The following is a 25,169-nucleotide window of genomic DNA, read 5'->3' as shown; positions in this document are numbered from 1 at the left end:
ATTGGCATACTGATCTAGTCAGCTGGGTAAGTGCTACTGCCAATTACTGTAAGGGTAACCAGAACATACAAGACTGCCCATTTTCTTAGTAAGGTGGTTGTGAAAACTGCACTGAATGTAATTGGATGCCACTACAGCATGGAGAGGCCAAGATTTTCTTTACATGACCTCCACGTGAAGCGCAGCTTGTGGAGAACTTTGAAGTTACAAGTCACTGCAGGACTGGTTTTCTTGGCACTCTAGTGCAGAAAGGCTACACAGGGGTGCCTATGGCAGAAGGGAGAGAGATCTGAGCTCTAAGCCTTGCCAAAATACCAGTGTAAAGTTCCCACTGCAAAAAAATTCCTAGAGAGTTTGCAAACTGAGGGCTCCTCTACTGGCCGTAAACCAGCAGTGGAAAGAGAGCTGATGCTGAATTTGTCCCAGCTCTAAGTTGTGTAGGAAGGAACAGCTTCCTATACTTGGAACCCAGTTCTAAAATACACATGGAACAGTCGATAGCTGAGGTAACTATAGTTAAAAATTATAGCCCCTTAAAAGTGTTAAGAGCTGCTAAGATGTATAGCACTTGCTGGAAACTAAAAGTGGTTGCTTGTCTGTACCAACACAAAAATTACTCAGTAGAAGCTCAGAGCTGTAATTGTGAAAAAACTTTTATTTAAAATTAGTGAAAACACTGGAAAAAGTATAAGTTAACCATTTGTCAGTGTGTCTTTGAAGCACAGATTATATTCCTGCAGCTGTATACAGTTGTTCCAAACTGTTAACACAATTTGCAAATTCCTGCCTTCTTTCAGACCCAATAGATGGCTGCACATAAAAGAAGCCTTCTCAGGTGATTACAGCAGTCGCTCATAGAACAGGAGATAGGCTTGAGAGCTCAGCACTCTGGATACAGACACAGGTTGTACATGGGTATCACTGATGTGGAACCACTGCCCTTTTACTACTTCAGTTTCTAAAGCTGTGAAAGAAAGAATTTGGGAGTAAAAATTACTGCAAATAACTGTAGCAAATAATCCTGTTAATGTCCTGCAGTAAGAAATAATTTATAAAATATTTCTAATTGTTTTACCTTGAGGAGATTGTCCTTGAAGGACAAGATCAGAGAGATGATTGTTCAGACTTCTCATTTTAGCATAAGCAGTGTAATGCCCGGACCTCATTGTTCCACTGTGTTCAACAACTCCATAGAGAGAGTACAGTACTTTTGTATTCCCTTCAGTCACGTTCTATAACAGCAAAAGTTTTAAATGTATCAGTCAGGTACTAGGTTTTAAACAAGGCTAGAATATAAGCTCTTCACTTTGCTTTGACTTGTTTGCTGATGACAGGGAAGCTGGTCATTACAGCTCCATGCAAGCACTACAGCTGTGATCAGTGGAAGTACACTGACTCAAGTCCAAGTTACACTCTTGCAGGTTACTCTGCATTACCACACATAATAACTGAATTTTCATAAAGATTCTACAAAGACTGTGCTAAGCACCTTAATTATGAAAGCACATTCAGAACATGGGAAGGGAGAAACTGACTGTTTTCCCACTTACTTTACATTTAGCTGTACAGAAAGGAGCCAAGTCTAACACTTCTGGAAACTTGATATGCCTGTTAACCTTCCGTAGATTAAATCCAGCCTTAAGGAGATAAAACAGAGGAAAACCCCATAAAGTTATATTCTAACATTTTAAAATTATGTTTAGTTACTAAGTGTTTTAGGTAAAGTTTCAACCAAACATTAGTTTTACATTACACAACAATGGGAAATACCAACACTGGATGTTTTTAGGCTTTTTTCCCCTAATTTTTCTAGAATTACCTCCTTGCCCCCACACTGGAGCACAAGACACTCTTATTGTTACTTAACTGTAGCAAAAGTGAAAAAGAATAAGCTCCAACTTACATAACTATAAGGACATCTTTTGTTTCTCAGACACTAATATGCCTAAGTATCTAATTTTGTAGCAAAACCAATGTAACTTCTACTCCCACCTTTTTCAAATAATCTTTCAGTATCAAGCTGGAAAAACAATGTATTTTTTTCCTCTGCTAATAGTTATCTCCCTTACTTCCAAATATTTTGACCAAAAGACTGAATGGTTTTAAATTTACAAGAGGCATCCCCATTCTTTTCCTCTTTTTTTCTTGATAACCTAAACTTCTAAATTAAACTTTTTCCTACAACTTGGAAAAAAGGGTAAGCCACTCTACTTTGGTGTCTATAAACACTTAAGTTGCATTGCTTCCCATACATCCTTCCTCATCCCCCCACTAAGGCCTGCAATTTTCTTTCCTGATTCTACTGACCCGTTATATTAATTTAATAGGGGATTATATTCTATCTGTACAGAAATTTAAGAATCCATGAACTGCTGTACTAGCAGGAAATAACTAACGCTACGATACTGCTTAATACAGTAAGTAGTAAAGAAATAACCTCAAAAAACAGTGTTTTCCAGGTAACTATCAGAATAAGCTTTCAGGAAAAAACATCCCAGCTCCTCAAATACCATAAAAACCAATGGTGCATACCAGTTCCTCCCAAACCTTGGAAAAAACTCTAAAGCATGTTTATAGGAAATGAAAATATTCTAACACTAGTTCCAGGTTAAGACAGTATTTTGTGTATATATACATATTAAACTGATACTATACAGATAGATATTTTTGCAGTATCAGCCTTCTGCTTACCTGTTGAAACCTCTTTAGGTGAAGAGTTAAAATTGGAGGAGCAAGAGAAATTAGCATCTGCTTTTTGGCATTAGTATAAACATACTTATTTTCACCTGCAGAAAAGAAAAATCCCAGTGATTAAGATGTTAACAAATGTTACAGCAAGAATGACATAACTAAGTAGTGAAAATAAAGACATCTACTACAACTCAGAAACTGAACATTTTAACATCACGTTAAATGATGAGCTGTACGAGAGCTGCCATCTGCAGATCCCGAATCTCAAAAGTAACCACTCACACCATGCCTGAGCAGTGTCAGTACAAGCAGGATGAATTCTTGTTGTCTACAACTCTCAGAAATTGCATGCAGCTTTAACTGGCCTTTTCAGCAAATACCAAAATGATTTTGCTATGACTGCCACAGAACTTTCACATAAGAAACAAAGAGTCACCTGCTAACAAGCTACTCCCTACATCCCTCCACATACTGAATTTTTAGACTGACAAACCCTTTGGACCCACTCCTCTGTCCTCACTCTGCTTTTTCAGTCCTGTAGTATTCTGCTCAATTAAGAAATTACTTGTATTTATTACTGTGAGTTTCCCAGAACCTAACTACTGAATATTAGTTCAACTAATCCAGGCTGAAGTTATAAAAATGCCACTTCAGGGACATTCCCGCACTCACCCACCCAAGCAGTGGACAGAGATACATTTAAAGATTTAAAAGGTAATTTTTCATACTTTTTATGTTCTTCTTTGGTCCATAATTTCTTTGGGTACATACATCACAAAGTAGTTTATTGGTCTCGGTAAGTTTTTCGTTACGGGTAAATTGATACAAACAGTGATAGATTGAACTTTCTTCTGGGTTCAAATCTTCCCTGTTTGCAAGAGTACAAAATGCTGTTTCTGGATCTTCAGTTGATACTTCACATGTCTTGAGAGGACTACTTTGAAGGTCATCTAAGGTACTCATATCAGATTCAGCATTGGCACCCAAGTGTAGTTTTGAGAAGTCAGTAGTAAGCTCATCCTCATCTTCATCATTCTCATCATTCAAAGATAGATTGTCAAGGCCATTGACAAATTTTCCAGGACAACCTAAGCCTTCCAATGGGAGATCCATGTGATACTCTTGTTCTGTCTTTACTGTATTTTCATGCACGCTCTGAACTTCTGTGCTGTTTTCCTGTATGCTCAAGTCTTTTTGAGTTAAGCAGTCGTCTTGGCAATCATTTGATGATTCCTTTTCTTGACTAACATCAGGAGTTTCAGAGTTAATTTCTCCCTCTGACTCTTCGTTATACTCAACATCTTTTTCTGACTGTTCAGCTGCACAGATATTTGCCAAGTGAAGCACCTTTTCCTGAAGCTTTTTTTGGCGTCGCTGGCTCTGCAAATTGGAACACATAATATACAAGAATACAAAACCCAGAAGTTTATATTGTACTTAGTATTTCATAACATCTTTATCAAAATTTTTTGTAGCATGTCATACATACAAGGGGTAGGAGGCAGAAAAATCTATGATTATTAGATGATCAACTCAACCAATACTAAATTTTTCCTCACTCAGGTATAGTTCCCACTGCTCCTTATCACACAGAATCTTCAAAACACAACTAATAATTCCCTTTATTTCTTCTCAGTTCTTTCTTAAGTACATATTCTAAAATTTTGTGCATATTCTTGTAATCAATGACTGGAGAACAGTTGTCTGAGACAAATTAGTTCTGCTTCAAAGAGGCAACACAGGTTCCACACTTCTTTACATACTAGCTTATTTCCTAGCATAGCAACTTGTAACAGAACATGTGACTTTTTAACAGCAAAGCAGTAGGTGTCTTTTCAGCTGTGCCTCTGAATGAAGAGAAATTCTAAGCTCTCTTTCTCCTCCATCTGTCCTGAGGGAGCAAAAAATCTGTTTTGCCAGAAGCTGAAAGCACTTCATTAATAAAAATTAAACACTTATCAAAACCAACCTTGGCTTGTTTTTTGGCCTGTTTCTTTGTTTTTTTCTGAAGATGCTTACTTGTACCAGGGGTCTCATCTCTTTGCTTAAGGTAACAGCCATTGTTATTATCCTCTTCATCTTCAGATTCCTTTCCTTTGTTTTTTTTAACATTTCTCTCATTTGTAATTTTTATTTTCTGCAAAAAAAACAAAAAACACAAAACAGTCACGAATGGAGAGCTGTTAATGTCATGAATAACAAAATAGTATTCCAAAGAAAACTAGAGATGAGGTGTTATCTGAGTTTTCAGCTCAATATGCAACATTTTTGTAACTGTAACATAGAACTAACTCATTTATGCCACCCTAATATTTACAAAGAGTTGTCTAGCTCCAGACATTCCAGAGTCCATGTGAAACAATGACTTGCAGAATGAAACAGTATAAAAAAGTAATGCTATCAAGGGCCACATTCTGAACCTGTAAAAGGGAAATGTTACTTTTGGCTCTAACAAATGCAAGTCTCATTAAATGCATTGGAACAGTAACATTTCACATAAATGGAGACATCTTCAGTTGAGCTGCCTGCCAGAATTTGCTTCTGCTAAAATTAAACCTGCTCATTGCAAAAGACATATGATTCCTTTGGCTGAGGGGGTTTAATTTCAGTATTTACTCATAAGCTTTTGTGTGAGCAGTGCTGTGTAACAAATCTGAAATATTAACATTTACAGATTATCGGTATGAAATCCAAAGCAAATCAAGTATTTTGATTGTCTAGACTCTGAACAACTTAATAAGTATTAAGTATCAATTAAGTATTCACATACTAACATTTAACTTTCTTTTAAAAATGGAATATTACAAGAAGCATTCTTGCTACTCAGTGTTGAAAAATGGATGAAAAAAAAGTAAAAAAATAAATCATGCAACCACTAGGCACCTGTCACTGCAAATTAGTTCAGTTTACAACACTGTTTTGCAACCATGAAGATGAACTGGGAAACACTGCTTTTTGCAACTCAGTCTTCTACAATAGTGACAAAAAAATTGTAATAGATTATTTCCTAAATCAATCTCTATATTGGAAACATTAACTGACAAAGTAGCAAGATCACTAAGCCTTATCAGTGTTTTTCCAGACACAATTTATGAGCTGTAACTTATGGCAATGACTCTCATGAAAATCTTACTCTCCATCTTTTTTGGGCAAATTTATAATTTTAACTTCCAAAAGAGACATTGAGAAAGATGCATAAATTAATTATCTAATGATTATATAATAAAGATGTTTTCATATAAACAGAAAACCACTAAGCCAGAAAGCAAAACGTCAATTTTTTTACCTGGTCATCCAGTACAGGAAGCGACAAATCAAGGAAAGGCTCATGGACCAAGGATACCTTTAAAAGATTATTTAAGAGGATGGATTGCTGTCAGTAGGCTTATTTACATATAGTCTTGTTTGAGTTCAAGGAATGTTTTCAGTAGTGCACACAGATGTAAAACACAGCTTATCTACCTTCACAAACAGGTAGATATCCATAACTAAAATCTAGCAGTTACGTAACTTCAGAAATAAGCAAAAAATAACTTCATTTTTCTAGTGGCCTTGAATGTGAGAACCCAGCCTTGGGCCTATGAGATTGATTTCTGCAATCTCTCTTGACGTTCATCTAACCAACTCACTTATAGCCTTAATTTCTTTGTTTTCATGATCCCAATACTGCCCTCTTACTTAACTGTTCTGGCAATTCCACGATCATTCCAGTGTACAGATGACCTGATCATCTGATGAAAAAGGCAAGAGCCTCTGGCACTATACTGCTGGTAGCAGAACAAGTCATCCACTCTACAGTTTGTGCCACTGGAAGGTGTTTACCAGGAATCTGAGAATGAATTCTTCTGACAGAGGCAGCTTCCTGCTGCTGACCTTTTTTTCTGGACTGAAAGATGAGCTTTGTAACACATGGGAGTCAATATTTCTGCCAACAAATGTCTCTCTGACAAGTATACAGCTAGTCAGCTCTTAGAAGTGTACTAACTGTGGCAAACTTTTCCAATTCCACTTAGTTCTACATATAGTTACTTCGAGGGTTTCCTGACTGTTACACAAAATTACACTCTAGGCTATTAAAAGCAGGCAGTTTACTTACAGTTCTGCATTCATCACACATAATTGTACTGGTTAATTCTCCACCAAAGATTCGATCTACAAAACTCTGTATTCCCTTTTTCTTTTCATATTCTGAGGATTGGCAGAGTATACAGTAAAGTTAATAAATTACTTCTTACTTAAAGTTAATAATATTACTTATAAAATACTGGCAAGCAATTTAATTATGACATACCAAATAAAATGAAAAAAAAAATTATGCAAGATGGAGCCTATTCTAGTTTTCTCAGGAAGCAGAGCAAGATTCTTAAGATCTTTTTCTATGTTAAGGGAAGGGGGAAGAAAACATTTGAAGACAACAGTTTGCCTGAAGCAACACCTTTACTATTTTCTCAACTGAAAGTTATATCTCTATTTTTGCAGAAGTACCACATTCTAGTAAGAGTTCCTGTTTTCTCTCAGGACTTAAAACAACTGCCTGAACCTAAAAATAAGAATCAACTTTCATTTGTAGAGGTGCCCTATAAACAAAACTAATTTCCTCAAGTTACATTTTCAGTGTTGTGCATACTCTGAATTTAACTTTGCTTTTCAACTTATAACCTAAGCGATGCTGAAAAGTTTGAACATTCTTCTCTTCAGTAGTTTAGGATTTTTTGATACCACTGCCAAGTAATAATGGGCTATTTGGACTAAATAAATCATTACATCCATGTGCTAATATTTTTATTGCTTCTATAAATGTTTAAATGAATACAAGCTATTCAAACATTTTAATGTATAGTGACTAGAGATTCAACCCTCTTCTTCTGTTGAGAAGAAAATACCACCAAGGTAATTAACACATTTAAACAAACAGACTAACACTATTGAGCCTTATATTCTAGATACAGATCTATTAATGATGTGGCATAAAACTGCACAAAAGATACAAAAACATTTATCTTTTAGTTGATACTAGTAGTGTTACTTTGGGTAGACTTCAATGAAACAGAAGATTTAAAATTATCACATCAATAACATGAAATTTACCTTTAATTTTCTTTTTAAGTTCTTCTTCATTTTGTTTGTTAGAGTCAGTCAATGCCTTCAGTATTCCAATGCTTACTCGCTGAAATTGTCAAAACAATACACACTGTAAAATTTCCTAAATTAATTCAGTTAGTTTTACAAAAAGGTGGAGAAAAAAGTTTAATGTTCATCACTGAAGAGAAATAATACAAACAACACAACTGCCTGTAGAAACACAAAACAATTCCTGCAGATAAAAACATAACAAACCAAGAAAAAAGCCATCCAAACAAAACAAATCAGTCTAAAATCAAATAATTTCCCTTATAACTGGCAAAAATCAAAAGAAAAAAAAAATATAGAATTTCCACTAGTGAACTTCCAGGCTTTTCAGAAATTACGACAAAAAGACATTCTTCATGGTGACTACACATACTCCCAACCCAGTATTTCCATATAAGTTTTCTACAAGTCAACCTATTTCTAAAGGACAAAGATTTATATTAAAACATTAACCAAAGACTTTTAGAGCAAGGAATAAATACTGAACCTTTCTACCTCCTTTTTTTAGAAAAGCATAGCGAATTATCAGTACACTGCTTTCCAGAAACACAGAAAATTTCATTACCTTGGAAATCTAAACAACATGTGCTATTTTTATATAGATAAGAGATACAGGCCACAAACTAACATCTCTTTAACAGCTTTGTTAAATGAAAATATTAAGACTTGTGGTTGATCCTTCACAACCCCACTACTCAGAGGCTGCCTGGTTCTACAGCTGTTGCTAATCTGCTTCAAGTGTTATGGGTAACACAGATCACTCTACAGAGTCTGATTTATCTCAGAAAGAATGTTCTTTCTCCTCTCAGCAGAGGAGGAAGCCTTGGTCTGGAGCATGAAGAAGAAAGTTATGCAGAACTATGAAATTAGCACTCACTTGGATTTCTTCTGCTCTCATTCCATCAAGTAAGTAACGAAGCAATTCATGACTGTCTTGTTGCTGATAACCTTTAAATCTTACTGCTCTGTTAAATGAAACAGTAATTATGAAGTATGACTGAACTTAAGAGATAGACAAAGCAAAAGCAATTCATACCAGACACAAAAAGGACAAAGTTTCCAGCATATGTGTATATAAAAGCAGGAAGTGTCTACATGTGGTATTTTCTAGAAATATGAAGCTAGCTAAACAGATTATGTCACTGAATATCTTTCATTTCATTTATATTTTGCTGTCACATATATTTTATATAAAAATATATTTTTATATCTTATTTCAAAATCTGCTATGTATTATACAAATGTATATGCTGTGATGTGAGCTCAAGAAAAAAATGGGAGAAGACTGACCTTCTTTATAAACAATTTTTTCATACTCACTTTGACAAGCACTTGTACAGATACTCACTTTTTACAAACCTGAGCAAAAAGTTCCTTAGGAGTGATTACCCCTTTTTTAGTCTCTTGCATTTCTGTCAGGAACTGATACATGGCTAATGTCAAATGACCTGGCTGATCTAGTTTTATCAGCTGAGGTTCCTGTTTTAAACAAAAGCAAAAACGTTTTTTGCCTTTATTTGATGACAGATCCTTCTGGATTAGGCTATTACTTATATAAACACTTCAGTTCTTAAAAACACTACTATACAGAAAATGTAATTCCAGAATGGCAGTAAATTAATCTCACTAAAACAACACATGGTTTCTCATGAGATGATAGGAAAGCCCTGGGGTAAGATTAAGAATTTATTTATTGCTTAATTGCAACTCCCTTTTTTCCAGCCAAATTGATAACTGTAATGATAGGTACATTATTTAAGTTAATGCTGCAAACATCCTCTAGTTTTTTATTCATTTAGGCAAAACACCATAGTAAAAATTACACATTTTCATCCTTAAATCATGGAAGTACTCTTTTAGTGACAACTAATAATTAAAAGTATTCAATTGCTGCTCTTTCCTTGAACAGAAGACCTCTGCTGACTTCAGATGCAGCTCTGTGAAAGTCAGTGGTGAAGTTTCCTTTGATTTTTACATCTTAATCTTGTTAGCATTTAGCTGAAACAACTTTACAAATCCAGAGTACTGCATGTTTAACAGATTGGAAGGGTAACAAGAAACACCATGGAAGCTGAAGCATACATACAATGGATAACTCAGGTGACTCAATTTTAACTGTTGTGCCAGGCATTTTTGCTTCTTTAAGAAGTTCCCTCAGGACTGGAGTTTGTGATAAATTCTGGAGAACATAAAAGAGAGAAATATTGCTAAGTGGGGTATAAGAGGAAGGGCAGCTGTGTCTCACTGGTCAGGGAATTTGTAGCAACATGATTAGCAGCAACTTTTTTATCCTAAGTAAAACTGGAAATTCAGTGTTTAACCACTAAAGGTACATTCCATACAGCCAACAGGTCTACCGAGTGTCCTCTTGATATATTACTTCAGGTTGCAGAAACCCTAAATGTATTATTCTTCTACAGACTAATCCTTTGACAGTGTATTTACTAGTGTTTGTTTCTAAAATCAAAATGCACTATGCATATTTATTTTGTTTAAAATATGTTTAAAAAACAAACAAAAAAATCAAACCATTTGCTGGAGCCTGCAAGTACAAGGGAATTCTGAGTAGATTCATTATCAATAGCCAAAGAACACAAAGTTTCAGTGAGCTTCAATACATATGAAAGAGCAAATTTATTCTATCCAAACACTTCTTAGCTGAGCAAGACACACAGGAGGGCAATGCAATAATACTTAGGGGCAACCTAATAGGGCAGCCTAGTAATACTTACTTTCACTTGATTTCTTGTTGCTGAGAGAGACATTTTTGTTTCAGTACACACCCTTGGTTTGGAGTAGTAATCTCTTACATTCTGAGGTCATGCAAGGTCATGTGACATTATTTTTTCACTAACCCAGGAAGCTGGCATGCTATATCTGTATCAGAGAAAGATGCTGTCCCTCCAAGACAGGATAGTTTGTTATATCTTCCCTTAAAACAAGTCTGAACATGCAGCTCCATTTCTTCATATTTCTCCAAGTCAACACACAATTTTTAGAATCACCCCATCATTCTTGGCAGATAAAAATCACATTCTAATTGTATCATTGTACAATACCGGGGTGGATTTGTTTTGCGTTGTTTGGGGTTTTTTCTCTGCTATTCAAAAAACATTTAAGACCAGCAATAACTACCATACCTGCATCACTGCATTGAAGAAACATGTATTTCCCAAATTACTGAGTCCTTTCACACTCACTTCCAAAGTAGTACTTGAATGAGAATTCTCTTCTTTAAGCGAGATTTCTTTTTCTTGCTCATTTTTGCTGTCTTTTTCTACTTTTTTATTTTCAAATATTTTATTCTCTTGTTTTTCTACTGAAAAAAAAAAAAAAGATACCCTCAAACACACATTAACCCAGTAACTGGGAAACAGTCTAGGAAACAAGTTATTATAGGCAGCGCCAATCTACAACATTTGAACTTAAGGTTTTGATAATTCATTCTGTAATGTATAAATATAAAACACTACTGGATAAAAGAAACGAAAAAAAAGTATCAAGAAACTCCTGAAGTGCCATTCTAGATCCACAAACCATTTAAATATGCCATTTGCCTCAAGGCATTCAATGCCAGCGATCTCTGAAACTCTGCATGTTATCTGAAATTCATTCCTGTAGCAAAATTACCTTTACACAATAACCATATAGTAGGCCTTTATACAATAACCAACAAGATTACATCTGAGATAACACTGCTTTTAACATGGCACTACTGTCTGGAATTATATACACAGACCTCCCACAATAAAAGCATTCTCATGTTCATTTCATGAACCTAAGCAGATGAACTGGAAATTCCATGTTATTCAAGACACATTATTTCCTCAGTAATTACTTTGATGTGTAACTCAAAATTTCAACGACCTGTTTAATAAAACTGCAAGGGAATTACAGATAACTTTCAGAATAACACCCACACTGGTCGTTCCAGTATGGCAGCCAACTATTGATAAGCTTTCTGATGAATCAGGCTGTGAGCCCAGAATAACTTTCAAATCAAGCAACACCAGCTCAGAGAGAGCAATGAAACAAGGCAATACAATCTGTGCAGATGGACAAGAAACAGGTGGATGGACAACATACAGAACACTGAAACCAACAAACAACTGCACCCAGGTATTTATCTCTTTTCCAGGTCAAATCTGAGAAGAAACTTCTGGCAACCAATATGAAGTGTGAATACTAGATATAGTGAATTATATATCTGGGAAAGATTGACCAAAACCACCCAAAGATTCTGGTACTTCTGAGAAAAGTTCAGCTGCTTCCTGAACAAATACTCAGAAGCAGCCACTTCGCATTGCTGGATGGTTGTGATTTACTTCCCAAGGGGATTGCCATTTCACACTAAGATATAGGATGGTGTCAGAATTTTCACAGCCATGAGTTAAAGCATTTATTTTGATAAGCAAATTCTTACAAATTTTCTAATAAAAATGCCTTGTACAAAACCAGTTTTGCCACTGCAGAGACTGGGGGGGGATTTGCTGGGTTTGTTTCCTTTTAAGCAGCACGTTTTACAGATAGAGTGCAGGCTAAACACCCTGTTTTAGAAAGTTCTGAATGCACTGCAGCTACCCATACTGAATGTACAGACCCAGCAGACAAATCCTGCTGTGTACCTCCACTAGGAAACATGCCACATCAGCTGGAGACCTGGTCATTCAAGCTGATATATTCACAGATAGCTACAGGTCCTCCAGATCTCAAAGACATTTAAAAAGAGACTGGATGTGGCACTCAGTGCCATAGTCTAGCAACCGCAACGGTGGTTCAAGGGTTGGACTTGATGATCTCTGAGGTCCCTTCCAACCCAGCCAATTCTATAATTCTATGACATGCTAAGCAATATTGACGAATGAAAACAGCACTTCCAAGTGCTGAAAGTCAATTCTTTACTCACAGAACAATGACAAGTCACACTTAAAAAAAAAAGTCACGATACAATTGTAATTTTTTCCCTCCTATTCCTGTATTTCTGATCTGTGAAATTCTAGGGGACACTGAGCAACATCCTGGTGCAATTACATTGCTTATGCTATCGGAATTTTAATCAAAAGAAAAAAAAAAAGAAAAACAAAATTAGCTTTTTAATTTACCACAAAGCACTTAAAAATTGTATTAGTGTAGATTCTTAATTTACAGTTCCATCTACTATATTTAGGGGATGTTTTCATTTGCTGTATGTATACTAGAGTTACTTACCTGTATGTGATGAACCAGTACAAACTTGCTTTCTAATATAATCCACTGTCTGACCCAGTCGGGTTGAAGTATTATATGTAACTTCATTATCACAGCTGTAGCACCTGTCTCCACCCCCACCCCCCAAAGAGAAACAATTAATCCAATATTTTTCCTGTTGTTCAAAAATCCTAAACTCTTTGCTTGTTTCATGCAATTCATTACACAACTAATAAAGTACAATTCCTTTTTTTTTTAAAGATTCAGAAATATCAGAGAAGAGTTCAATCTAATCCTGATCAAGAAAGTATAAATTATAAATATAAATTAGACCCTTAAAAGATGTGCTTAGTAAGCTAGTCTCCAAGAAAAAAAAATGCAGGAAAAGTTTTGCCAAAATTAAGAAACTAAGATATCAGGATATAAAGGAAATTACTTAAAAATGTTATGACATGGGAAAATATTCTGAGTATTCTAACCAAGCAACTACTTAATTATATTTAAACTGGATAAGAAACAAATAAGTGTCCTCCATTGGTTCAGCCTGCTTTTATTTGCTCTTCCATTGCTGATACCAATCTAGTTTCTCTTTATGAGCACAGTGCCACATGAGCTAAACCACTAACCTGTTTTAAACAAAATTGTGAGAAGCTGCAGTGATAAAAGCTCAAGGAAGAGTAAAATTCTGCCAGAACACATACGACACCACATACCAATTTTGTAGTTCTGGCCAATCCACATGTAACAATCCACAGGTGACAAAAGGTACTGAGAAGAATGCAAATACTTCTGCATTTTGAAACATACCTATTACAGTTCTTAGGCACAAATGCATTTATGAGATTTCAGGATTACCATAAGACTATTTTCTGATATTAAAAGCAGCAGAAGTCTGCAGTGAAGTCCTTCTCTAATCTCTAGCATGCCTGCAATTGGATGCAATTTTCACATTTCTCTGTGACTCATTGAAGAAACTGGCTCAGCCTTTGAAACCTGAATATGTATGGTCCCTCTGGTTAATTATAAAAATAGCTATTCTCACTCCTGGAATAACAAATGTTACTTCCATAGGAAATTTTTACTATCATAACTTTTCGTTCATCAAACATTTTTATAGGAAGCTCTGAAGGAGCCAAGGGATCAAAGAGATGGGTTTTTTTCAACAATGATTGTTTTACCAGCAAGGGAAAAATATTAAGTAGACCTAACTGGTAAGTCATGACAGTATTGAAAATACACAAAATACCAATTGTTGTAACCTCAGCAGAGCAGAACTTAATGAATTACTAGATCTGTCCTCCTTCTCTCTAGGTTCAAAACCTTTTCTTTTAACCATTTACAGGTACTATTCAAGTCCAATTTCAACCATGTATGTAGGCACACGATAAGAGATTTATTCAAACATTCACAGCATTAATTCTGGTCAAAAAGGCTTTTGCCTTTATGTCTTAGTCTCACTGTGAAACACAGTTCTTGACAGTAGGTTTCATTTTTAACAATAATTTATACCCAGAATATCAATCTCTAAATACTTTTTTGTGCAGGATTGTCCAATTAAGAAATTACAAAACAAAGCAGAATATCTTGCTTGGACAACTTCCTCTTATTTGCAAGGTACCTGGATAAAAAAACTGTAAGTTTTAGAAAGGAGAAACTGAAGCCCTTTAAAAATCGTAATTTTAAAACTTACTTAAATTTACAGAATTAAGTTCACTAGTTTATGAGTAATATATGTTATTAATGTTCATTTCCATTCTAGAGTTCAATAAAAATACTCATAATTGCACAGAAGAGTGCTAAATATGATCATGTATAGAGACAGCATTATATAAAATAAACATAACAAGTTTTAAAAAAAGGCTAGAAAGCAAAGAAAAAAGTATTTAGGCAGAGTACTTATGTATGGAACAGTTTGAAAATTGAAGTTCCTCCTTATATAGTAATGTGCAATTCCTTCTATTTCTCTCAAAAGAGTTCCTTTTAAGGGAAGAAAATATTATCAGGGAGGTAGAATTTGTATTGATTGATTCAGTAGAATCTTGTAATTCTACAGTTGTGCTTCTTCACTACACATATGGTATTAAGAAGTCATATTTATTGAAAAAATAGAATTAAATTTGTCACTAACTGTGCACCAGAAAGCAGTTTCTCTTAAGGGCAAGAGCTAAATATTTAGTGCTACATAATAACATATATATCTACACATCAGTATTCTGACCACACAAAAGCAGTAAAATATGAAGCCAAAAGCATTTATTACTTGCTCAATTTCAACTTCAATTATGAAAATTTCCTAGTTATGAGTTTTACAAGTAATATTTAATTGGCAAATCTCAGCAAAGGCTGTTGGAAATTTTGTGTAGAAAAGCTTAGAAAATTTCTAGTAGTAAGTCCTATAAATCACAACGAAAGCACAAATTATATCCCAGCCTCTGTTGCCCTCTAGCTTTTTCTTGTAACTGTTGCCTGACAAACTCACCACACACTCCAGTTGTCCAAACTGAGGACCAAACAATGGGGATCTGATCTTGGTGTTTTATAATGCTTGAGAGCATGCTGATCTTGAGAATTTCTGCCACAGCCCTAAATGTGGATAACCAGAAGTGTCACAAAAACACACATACACATCAGAGTATAAACAAAGTATTAAAATGAAAATTGTTTAATTATGTTAAACTAGTTAGGATGAAATTATGGGTCTCTAGTTCAAGATATGTGTATCTGCACAAAGAAAACTAAGTTACTGGGTGCAGAACAACTACAGAGTTGCTTGAGGACTCAACATCTAATTTAAAAATTCAAGTTTCAACAGCTCAAAGAACGAAACAGAACAGAAGTGAGAACCTCTTCAGCATGCAGAGTTCTAAGTTTACTAAAGTAATGTTAGCACAAGATCTTATTTTTAAAATCACAAATTAGGAGCATCAACACAAATTTTATTTTCTTAGAAAAATAATTTGGACTTTCTAGGAAACTAACTCCTCAGGATGGTGCTTCAGCCTTAAGTCTGATAAATGCTTCAGAGCAGATATTTTTTATCACACTAATGTTATATATATGTATATATATATGCATATATATATACACATTTATACAAAATATATATAGTATATTCTATATATATTTATGTATTTATATTTCTTTACATTTATGTATTCATACATAATGCACCACCCTCAAAATAACAAAAAAAAAAAAGAGAGAATATAAGAGTTAAATTAAAAGCTCTTTTGTTCCACTATATTATGAGGCTCTGGAAAAATATTAAGATAAATAAGCAACAAAACAGATACCCTATGGCCACATTTTAGACATAACCATATTTCCTCTTCAGATTTCTCTTGTGTCTTATCCTCTGCCTTGCAGTCCTGACAAACATGCCATTCCACGTTCAGCAGTGCCTTTTTCAGATGACTTTGTTCCAATCCTTTACGAATATGCTTGCATACAGGTTCTACAAAACAAAAAAGCGCAGGAAGAATGTAGGTAGTGTAACAAAGTAAAATGTCTCTAGGCTTTAAAGACACAGGCAGCAATCCGGAGGCTAGGATGGCCTTTCCACAGCCATAGAAACATTCACAGCTTAACAGTACCAGAAAGAAACCCTCTGTTATCCCCATTCATAACATGATGATACTGTTACTAAATCCTAAACTAATACGTTACTAAAAAAATGTTTATCTTTCTTAATAATAAAAAGTATCACTCAAGTCTCCATCAAGTCCCAGGGTGTGACAGAACCTCTGGATACAGACCTACCTACTGTGCTAGGCTGTGGGCTCCTATTATTGTGGCCTTAGGATTCCCACACCTCCCAGGGAGCAGCCACAGCCCACTGCCATGCTTCCCAGACACCAAGGCAGCACCTGGCTGGCCTATAAAAGTAGAAATTATGGAGGTTACACTTCCAGCTGAGCTGCCTCACTGATCTTATGCAGCAGACTATGGTTAAAAAGTCAGTCATCCTACCTATATTGTTATCGCTTCATGCTACAATACTACACCTTAATTGGAGCTGCATCTTCTGGACCTGGTGTGACTCAAACTCTGCTAATCATAGAATCATAGAATTGGCTGGGTTGGAAGGGACCTCAGAGATCATCGAGTCCAACCCTTGAACCACCGTTGTGGTTACCAGACCATGGCACTGAGTGCCACATCCAGTCTCTTTTTAAATATCTCCAGGGATGGAGAATCCACCACCTCCCTGGGCAGCCCATTCCAATGCCTGATCACCCTCTCTGTAAAGAATTTCTCCCTAATACCCAACCTAAACCTCCCCTGGCAGAGCTTAAGTCCATGCCCTCTTGTCTTATTGATGGCTGCCTGGGAGAAGAGACCGACCCCCACCTGGCTACCCCCTCCTTTCAGGGAGTTGTAGAGAGCGATGAGGTCTCCCCTGAGCCTCCTCTTCTCCAGGCTGAACAGCCCCAGCTCCCTCAGCCTCTCCTCATAGGATCTGTGCTTGAGTCCCTTCACCAGCCTGGTTGCCCTCCTTTGGACCTGCTCCAGGACCTCAATCTCCTTCCTGAACTGAGGGGCCCAGAACTGGACACAGGACTCAAGGTGTGGCCTCACCAGCGCTGAGTACAGGGGCAGAATCACTTCCCTGGACCTGCTGGCCACACTGTTCTGGATACAGGCCAGGATGCCATTGGCCTTCTTGGCCACCTGGGCACACTGCTGGCTCATGTTCAGCTTCCTGTCAATCCAGACTCCCAGGTCCCTTTCTGCCTGGCTGCTCTCAGCCACTCTGTCCCCAGCCTGTAGCACTGCATGGGGTTGTTGTGGCCAAGAATGGGGTTGTTGTGGTTAAGAATCACTGTGAACAGGCACTTTAAGAATTAAGCTCCTTACAGTAGCTATCTTATTTCTTTTTTGTTTAATTTTTAAGGTTGTTGGTTGCATTGTTACTTGAGCAAAGAGAAGCTTCTTGTAAGCTTAAGTCATGTACAGAGAAATTGAGAATGACAGACAATGCATTTGCATTTTTTTTACACAAAGTTTTTCAAGACATTTAGCATCATCAACCTACAGTTCTTCATATTTTGCAATTACAGATGTCTACATTTGCAAATACAGGGTCAGATATCTAAAAGTGCAGTTGCCTTAAGTGTCAAAAAGCACAGAGTAAACAAACCCACGCTAAAAGAAAAATGCTGTAGGTACTTAATATGTAAAAAAAATTTAAAAAAAATCACAATTTTGTGAAACTACTCAGAAGATTACATATTCATGCAATTCAACTGTCTTAAGTCCTTTGCTACAGGGGTATTTTTATTACTATTAGAATTTCATTGCAACAGTTCTTAGGTTCTCTTGGGCAATCTTATACAAGATTACAGCCTCAAGATAGCAAACTACTTGGCATGAGCTGAAACTGGTGAAAAGTTTTGAACCTGCAGTTTCTGTCCAAGATTTTGGGATTTTATCATGGTACAAATGCTAATCAATATGAGACAAATACAGATATTCAGATGCATTCTTTAAGCCTTTTATAAAAATACAGGCTTCATCTACAACTTCAAAACTGTCTTTTTTAAACAAACTTTTTGTATATTTACCCCTACTGTACAGTGGAATCATTAAAAATTATTAGCCTTGGTTTACATCTGTCACTTTAGAGGACTTCAGAGTAAGCCAGTGTATTCTTAGCCAAGTAAGTGAGATGCCATCTGCAATTGCACCATAACTATTTTTTTTTCCAGAGAAAAATGAGGAACAGTCAAAGCAGACACTGATCTTGACTCTGTTAGATTTAAAAATAAAAAAAGAAGCTGAAAAGCCATAGGAGACAGAAGCTACCCCAAGACCAGGACAGTAGGAAACCAAAAAGTTGAGGAGACTTGCATTTAAAATAAACAGGCTATCACACTGTGCCTCTTGGCTACAACTGTAAGTGCTCTCTCTGGCAGCTGAATTAGCATGGCTCAACTTGTTTCCCCAGTCAGCATGAAAAATAAAAAAGATGGGCAAGACACAATTTGTGACCTGGCAGACAAGGTGGTAGAAGAGAATGCTACATGGCAAAACAACCAGGATAAACACAATAATAAATAAAATTTCAGCACAGGGGTTAAATCCAGTACAATTAGAAGGAAACAATGACAATTTAGGATTTTCTCTAAAGGAACAGAAGAAGCAGAAGAGAAAGAAGTTTGAGCACTATGATCAGGGAGCTGAAGCATCCAGGACCAGTACTAAGCTAGCTGCTAGAGTAAAGACAAATGGTTTCACAGAAATATTTTTATCATAAATGAAGCAAAAATCTTCTGCAACAAAATCTTGAAAACCAGAGAATAATCCTAGTTTTCAAGACAAAACTATTATTTTCTAGCATACTTAGGAAATATTTCTTGGTGGACTTCTGCTTCAATTAAACAAACCCACACTTTATAAATGAGACTTCAAAGCCAGCAATCAGTGTAAAGGCCTTCTAACACTAATGAGTATTCAAGCCCTCTCTGAGGTTAAAACAAACATTAGGACCACAGACTTCTCTGAGAAAACATACCCTGTGTATCTGGAGACTCATCAGACTGTGTATTTTTGCCTTTTATGCGTTTCTTTCCCATATTTGCAGTCTGTAATTCTTCTTACATGGAACACTGACCTAGCAAAGAAAAACGGTGCATTAGAAAGTAAGTTCTGGGTTCCCTTATTCATTGCTAAATAATAAATTATGTCCAATATGGTCTTTGAGATGAATTAACTTGTTTAAATTTGACATTTTCAAAAGAAAATAGATTGCACTTTAACATGAAACAACTGTAGCTGCTGTAGAGGCAAGATCATCGTGTGAACAGCAAATATCAAATGATTCAACACCTTAAATCAAAAGCATTGCACAGAAGAACAGAATGGGAAACTTAATTATCAAAATCCTAAAACCTGTGTGACTTATACTTGCACTAATAACAACAGGATTTTAGGAGCAATAATTGATTTTATTTCAATCAAATCTTGAAGTTTTTTGCAATTACAATTTTTCACTTTTCTGTACCGCAAATTCCTTGTATCTTTGATGAAGTCTGACACATAAATGACTCACAATGTATCTGAAAATATACAGACTATGGGTTTTACAACTTTTCCACTTCTTCACTTGAGTTGATTTACCATTGCCTTCCCAATAGCCAAGCAAACTATTCAGGTAGGTTATACCACATGATATGTCTGTAGACCCTTCTACAAAAGGGTGATCTACCACTACAATCAAAAGACAAGAGGCTACTGCACATCTGGTGGGACATTTTAAACTTCTAGACTATCCGTAGCCCCGGTGAAAGTCCTGTGCCATATCTCACAGAAGATCATTCAAAAAGATCAATTACACGTACAAAACATCATATGCTAGACAATGAAAATACACAAGGTAAAGGGGCTCAAAGCCAGGTCTCCACATTTTAACTCTGTCTGTGCAGGCTGGCCTACTGCTGCTGCCCAGCCTTCATGTCAACATCCTGGCATATCACTTAATCTAACTTTAAGTCAGATATTATAATATTAATAAACAAATAAACCACCAATCTCTTCTATCCGCTTCCTTATCTCATGCTCAGCAGCACAGAGGCCACAGAGAGCAGGTGCTGGTATGGAGCTGTCACAGCCAAAAGACACCAGTCCAAGAGAATCACAGAGAAACTGGGAAGAGTTCACGTGTGAAACTCACAGAAGACTTTTGGTTTGAAGATGCTTTTCCAAACACGCTGTTAGGGCAGATTATCAGATGTTACACGGTGGGCAGCCACTTCATTAAGGATGGGTAAGACAAAAAAGGGACAGCTCACCCAACAAACTCCCTCTACAGCACTTTTTTTGGCTGCCTCTTTTCTTTTTTTTTTCGGCAATAAGCTACAACATTTGATCTTACGGGAACAACTCTGAAAAAATCCTTCCCCCAATGACTCTGTTCCACTGACACGCGTGGCTATAGGCTTAACCCACGCCGCGCCCGGTCAGACTTGTCCGACGGGCTCCACGCCACGCAGCGGCCCAGAGGGCAGCAGAGCGCTGCGGAGCCCCGTCGGTACAGCAACACCCGGACCGCTCGTTTCGGTGTGATTTTTAATCAATAGGGTAAGGGCTGTCTGCAAACAACCTGTACTCAGCGCTGGTGAGGCCACAGCTCGAGTACTGTGTCCAGTTCTGGGCCCCTCAGTTTAGGAGGGATATTGAGGTCCTGGAGCAGGTCCAAAGGAGGGCAACCAGGCTGGTGAAGGGACTCGAGCACAGACCCTATGAGGAGAGGCTGAGGGAGCTGGGGCTGTTCAGCCTGGAGAAGAGGAGGCTCAGGGGAGACCTCATTGCTCTCTACAACTCCCTGAAAGGAGGGGGTAGCCAGGTGGGGGTTGGGCTCTTTTGCCAGACGACTTTCAACAAGACAAGAGGGCATGGTCTTAAGTTGTGCCAGGGGAAGTTTAGGTTCGATATTAGAAAGAATTTCTTTACGGAGAGGGTGATCAAGCATTGGAATGGGCTGCCCAGGGAAGTAGTGGATTCTCCGTCCCTGGAGATATTTAAAAAGAGACTGGATGTGGCACTCAGTGCCATGGTCTAGCAACCGCAGCGGTGGTTCAAGGGTTGGACTTGATGATCTCTGAGGTCCCTTCCAACCCAGCCAATGCTATGATTCTACGAACCGCAAGCGCGCCTGCGTCGGACGGAGACAGGGGACAAACGCTCACACAACCACCCCCGGGCCCGGCGGGATAGGGAGCAGAAGGCCGGGCCCCCGAGGCTCCGCCGCACACCTGCCGTCCCGAGGGCAGCGGAGGCGGGACGCAGGTGCGCCCCAGGGCTTGGCACAGCCCGGCTGGACCCTTGGCTGGTCGCTGCCTTAACTCTCACCCGCCCCACGGACCGCGCCACTCACCCCGTCCCGCACTTCGGGCCGGACCGGGCCGGGCCGCGTGGCCCACGTGCTCCCTGTCCCCACCGGGCGCAGTGGCCGCCCCGCCCCCCCCCGCTTGCGATTGGCCCCCGCCCGCTTCCCGCGCCTTCACTGACAGGTGGTGCAGCCAATAGGGAGAGCGCAGCCTTCCGGCAGGAGCGGAGGCTACCGGAACGCTGACGGTGTAAGCGGCAGGGAGGGGGAAGAAGGGCGGCCGCGGCGGTAAGAGAGGGAGCGGGGAAGGGGGTTGGCCCCCGTCTCTCACCTGCCGGGGCCGCGGGTCTCACAGCGGGGCTGTTCATGGCTCCGTCTCGGGGCAACCCGGCAACTTCACCGCATCCCCCGGCGGGAGAGTGTCGGTCACCGGCTGCCATGCGCGCTTCCCGCGCGTTGCATTGTGGGGCCAGGAGGTCACGGGGGGCGGGGACGGGAAGGGACGCGGGTACGGGAAGGGCCGAGGGGACCTCTTGGCGCCTGCGTGCTCTTTTTGGGCCTCCGCCAACTAGGACCTAACGTGGGTCTGTGGTGCGGGCCGGGGTTCTGGTCTGCCGACCGGTCGTGTTCGGCGGGGGAGTGGAGACAAGATACCCCCCTCCCCCGTGCTTCCCCCCAAGGTGCGCCAACGCCCGCGGCCCTGTGAGAGGTGACACGCCACCGCATCCTGATCCCTCTGAGGTGAAGAGAAGCCCGGGAGACTGTCAAAGCGTGTCTGTCTCCTTCTGACTGCCCGACGAGTTGGATTTGATGGGCTTGGTTGTAGGGAACTCCGTCCCGTGTTCAAGCCCTGTTTTTCTACCCTAGTTTCTTCTCTGCGTAGAAACCAGAAGAATGACTGACCGGGAAGAAGCCGAAATGCAGGTTTCAGAATTGGATTTACTCTCTAGCATGTTTCCTTATGATGAGGAGTTCGTGGTGACTGACCAGCTGGCTGTAGCAGAACTGAAGCACTATGTTGAGAATCCGTCTGCAGAGATGCCGTCTTCAAAAGTTCAGTTTATACTGAATGTAAAACCAGAGGTCTCTGATGCCTCAATGGTATTGTAAAATACCTTTTAAAAATAAATAAAATTTTTGTGGGATTTTAAGGCTTACTTGAACTGAACATCTGCTCATTTGTTTCTAGGTGGAATTCTCTATGGCCTGTGCTTTACCATTTAGATACCCAACTGTTCCACCAGAAATTACTGTGAGGTAATACACCTAATAAAACCATTTAGAAGCCGTGGCATACCACATAAATGCTGTTGTGATAGAAAAAAAAAAGTCCTTTTTTTTTTTTTTTTTTTGATAGTATACTGTCAAATTAAGCCATCAATATTGAAAAAAAACCAACCAAATCTACAAGGTTATGATTTCCTTGGTGTCCTCTGGAAATAAGTGAGAAAAACTGGCAATACATAGAAGACTGCCATCCTCTGTAGAAAGCAAGTTACATGTAGGTACTGTTCACAGAACTGATGCCTGAGAGATTGTTGTTGACTTTGATGAGGCTTAACACTAACTAAAGAAGTGAATGGTTACTTGGTGGTCTTCTTCTTCCCTTGTCAAAATGCTGTTACTCTTGAGTTTCTTGAGTTTCTGGAAGGTACTTCAGCCACCATGCATACTTTTCAAGTACCTTTTTCTTAATTTTGATTTATAGATTGGTACTATCTATGAATTAGCATACCAGTTAACACACCAGTTAATTACTAGTTAAGACCTCTTCATAGCTAGTACAACTGAAGTATCGATAGCAAGTACATTCTATCCAAATTTTTTTAATTATTTTTTGGCAGCTTGAACTAGAACTGTTTGAAAAACATGCTGACTTGTGAGCATACTAAACTGCATTTGTACTTTTCTCTAGGTCATCATTATTAAGCCGCGCTCAGCAGGTTCACCTGAACTCTGATCTAAAAATGTATCTGATGGAAAACTGCTGTGGTGAACCCTGCATGTTGAGTGCAAGGGAATGGGTTAAAGACCATGCAGCTGCTTACGTTGACAAAGAGCTTTCGTCTTCCTCAGAGTCAGCATCAAATGCCATGCAGTCAGAAGACACCATCTTCACTCGGTTGTGGATCTACAGTCATCACATATATAACAAGCAAAAAAGAAAGAATATTATTGACTGGGCAAAGGAGCTCTCTCTGACAGGATTTTCCATGCCAGGGAAACCAGGTGTTGTTTGTGTAGAAGGTCTACAAAGCAGTTGTGAAGAGTTCTGGTCAAGGTTAGTTTTTCTTCATACTTTAATGCTGTTATTAGTTGGAATATTGCATGTTCTGTGTTATGTATGTGCTAGAAGGTGGGAAATCCAACCACCTTCCAACTTATAAAAGTCTGCAAAATATTTGTGTTTATCATAACATAATTACAACTCTGCATATGCACTGTACTGTACCCAATGTTCACTACTAATAGCCCATAGTACACATTTATTTCTGTTTTACCTTCCTCTGTATTACACTTGTATGACGATGGACTGCAGTGCCCCATAGCTAGATGTGTATGCTCTTGTATCACGTTATCTTTGTGGTTTATTCTGTTCCCATCATTTATGCTTCTGGGTGGTGCACACTGAATGAACGTTGGAGTTTGATTATAATAGCTAAGAGAGTACACAAATATGAGAATTTTTAACACAGGCAAAGCCAGAGGTGAGCACTGAAATTGAAGCCACATTTTCATCAATTGTTTTCTGAGGAATTAATTAAGGTTTTGATTTTGAGTGGATGTAAAGAAACAAGTTCCTGCTTATAGAAGTGCTTACATATTAGTTGTATTTCTTTGACCAGGTAGGATACCATTATCTCTGTGAAGATACTATGTACAAATGAAATACAGTAATTTCTGTGACAATAGCTATTTCATAATATTTTTAAAAAGACTCTTAATTTATAGATTCATATTTCTCCAATTGCTTTCAGAATAAGGAGATTAACGTGGAAAAGAATTCTCATTCGACACAGGGAAGATGTTTCTTTGGAAGGTGGAGAACATACTGAGATTCAGAAGCAAAGAAAGTTTTCCATGTTGGAAGAAAAATGTTTTGATGCCCATGGTACCAGAGGAAATCATATGGATTTGGGACAGCTGTATCGGTTTCTAGAAGAAAAAGGATGTGCTGATATTTTTCAGATGTACTTTGGGGTTGAAGGGCATTGAAGAGGTTAAAGCTCACCACAGGTCCAAGTGCCTACATTTGTAAGTAAATCCGTGTACCAGATCCCTTAGCTGTTCTGCAGCAATCCATCAGAGAGGGAATTAATAATTTGGGGATGAA

General features: G+C 38.2%; 2 protein-coding genes across 6 annotated transcripts; one reads left to right on the top strand and one right to left on the bottom strand.

The window, feature by feature from the left end:
• Positions 1 to 635: 635 nt before the first annotated feature.
• On the bottom strand, positions 636 to 22,324 carry USP16 (ubiquitin specific peptidase 16). 3 transcript variants are annotated; one of them, XM_030461228.1, is made up of 18 exons: positions 22,167 to 22,324; positions 19,523 to 19,621; positions 16,302 to 16,462; positions 15,488 to 15,591; positions 13,030 to 13,133; positions 10,962 to 11,140; positions 9,908 to 10,000; positions 9,170 to 9,300; positions 8,699 to 8,786; positions 7,780 to 7,858; positions 6,788 to 6,879; positions 5,978 to 6,034; positions 4,661 to 4,828; positions 3,420 to 4,071; positions 2,692 to 2,786; positions 1,551 to 1,637; positions 1,076 to 1,232; positions 636 to 964 (listed from the first exon to the last, which is right to left on the bottom strand). In XM_030461228.1, the coding sequence occupies exons 2-18, from the start codon at positions 19,581 to 19,583 to the stop codon at positions 840 to 842; spliced, it is 2,433 nt and encodes an 810-aa protein (XP_030317088.1). In that variant the 5' UTR covers positions 19,584 to 19,621; positions 22,167 to 22,324; the 3' UTR covers positions 636 to 839. The 3 variants fall into 3 exon arrangements, with proteins under 3 accessions (XP_030317088.1, XP_030317095.1, XP_030317101.1); XM_030461235.1 differs by having other exon boundaries at positions 10,962 to 11,137; XM_030461241.1 differs by lacking the exons at positions 19,523 to 19,621; positions 22,167 to 22,324 and having other exon boundaries at positions 13,030 to 13,137; positions 16,302 to 16,389.
• Positions 22,055 to 25,169, top strand: RWDD2B (RWD domain containing 2B). 3 transcript variants are annotated; one of them, XM_030461263.1, is made up of 5 exons: positions 22,055 to 22,123; positions 22,719 to 22,936; positions 23,025 to 23,092; positions 23,751 to 24,116; positions 24,814 to 25,169. In XM_030461263.1, the coding sequence occupies exons 2-5, from the start codon at positions 22,730 to 22,732 to the stop codon at positions 25,049 to 25,051; spliced, it is 879 nt and encodes a 292-aa protein (XP_030317123.1). In that variant the 5' UTR covers positions 22,055 to 22,123; positions 22,719 to 22,729; the 3' UTR covers positions 25,052 to 25,169. The 3 variants fall into 3 exon arrangements, with proteins under 3 accessions (XP_030317123.1, XP_030317117.1, XP_008494896.1); XM_030461257.1 differs by lacking the exon at positions 22,055 to 22,123 and adding an exon at positions 22,366 to 22,576 and having other exon boundaries at positions 22,703 to 22,936; XM_008496674.2 differs by lacking the exon at positions 22,055 to 22,123 and having other exon boundaries at positions 22,366 to 22,936.

Source organism: Calypte anna, chromosome 1 (genome assembly GCF_003957555.1).
Source record: "Calypte anna isolate BGI_N300 chromosome 1, bCalAnn1_v1.p, whole genome shotgun sequence".
NCBI lineage: Eukaryota > Metazoa > Chordata > Aves > Apodiformes > Trochilidae > Calypte > Calypte anna.
The sequence above is the reverse complement of the archived record's forward strand: the minus strand, read 5'-3'. Positions and strand labels throughout refer to the sequence as shown.

Excerpts from the sequence above, each read along its gene's own strand:
- RWDD2B (XM_030461263.1), top strand. The coding sequence starts at position 22,730 with ATGACTGACCGGGAAGAAGCCGAAATGCAGGTTTCAGAATTGGATTTA. Across the intron at positions 22,937-23,024 it reads AGGTCTCTGATGCCTCAATG|GTGGAATTCTCTATGGCCTG; the intron begins GTATTGTAAAAT and ends ATTTGTTTCTAG. Across the intron at positions 24,117-24,813 it reads TGTGAAGAGTTCTGGTCAAG|AATAAGGAGATTAACGTGGA; the intron begins GTTAGTTTTTCT and ends AATTGCTTTCAG.
- USP16 (XM_030461228.1), bottom strand. The coding sequence starts at position 19,583 with ATGGGAAAGAAACGCATAAAAGGCAAAAATACACAGTCTGATGAGTCT. Across the intron at positions 7,859-8,698 it reads TGAGAGCAGAAGAAATCCAA|CGAGTAAGCATTGGAATACT; the intron begins GTGAGTGCTAAT and ends TGACAATTTCAG. Across the intron at positions 6,880-7,779 it reads ACTTAAAAAGAAAATTAAAG|AATATGAAAAGAAAAAGGGA; the intron begins GTAAATTTCATG and ends GCCAATCCTCAG.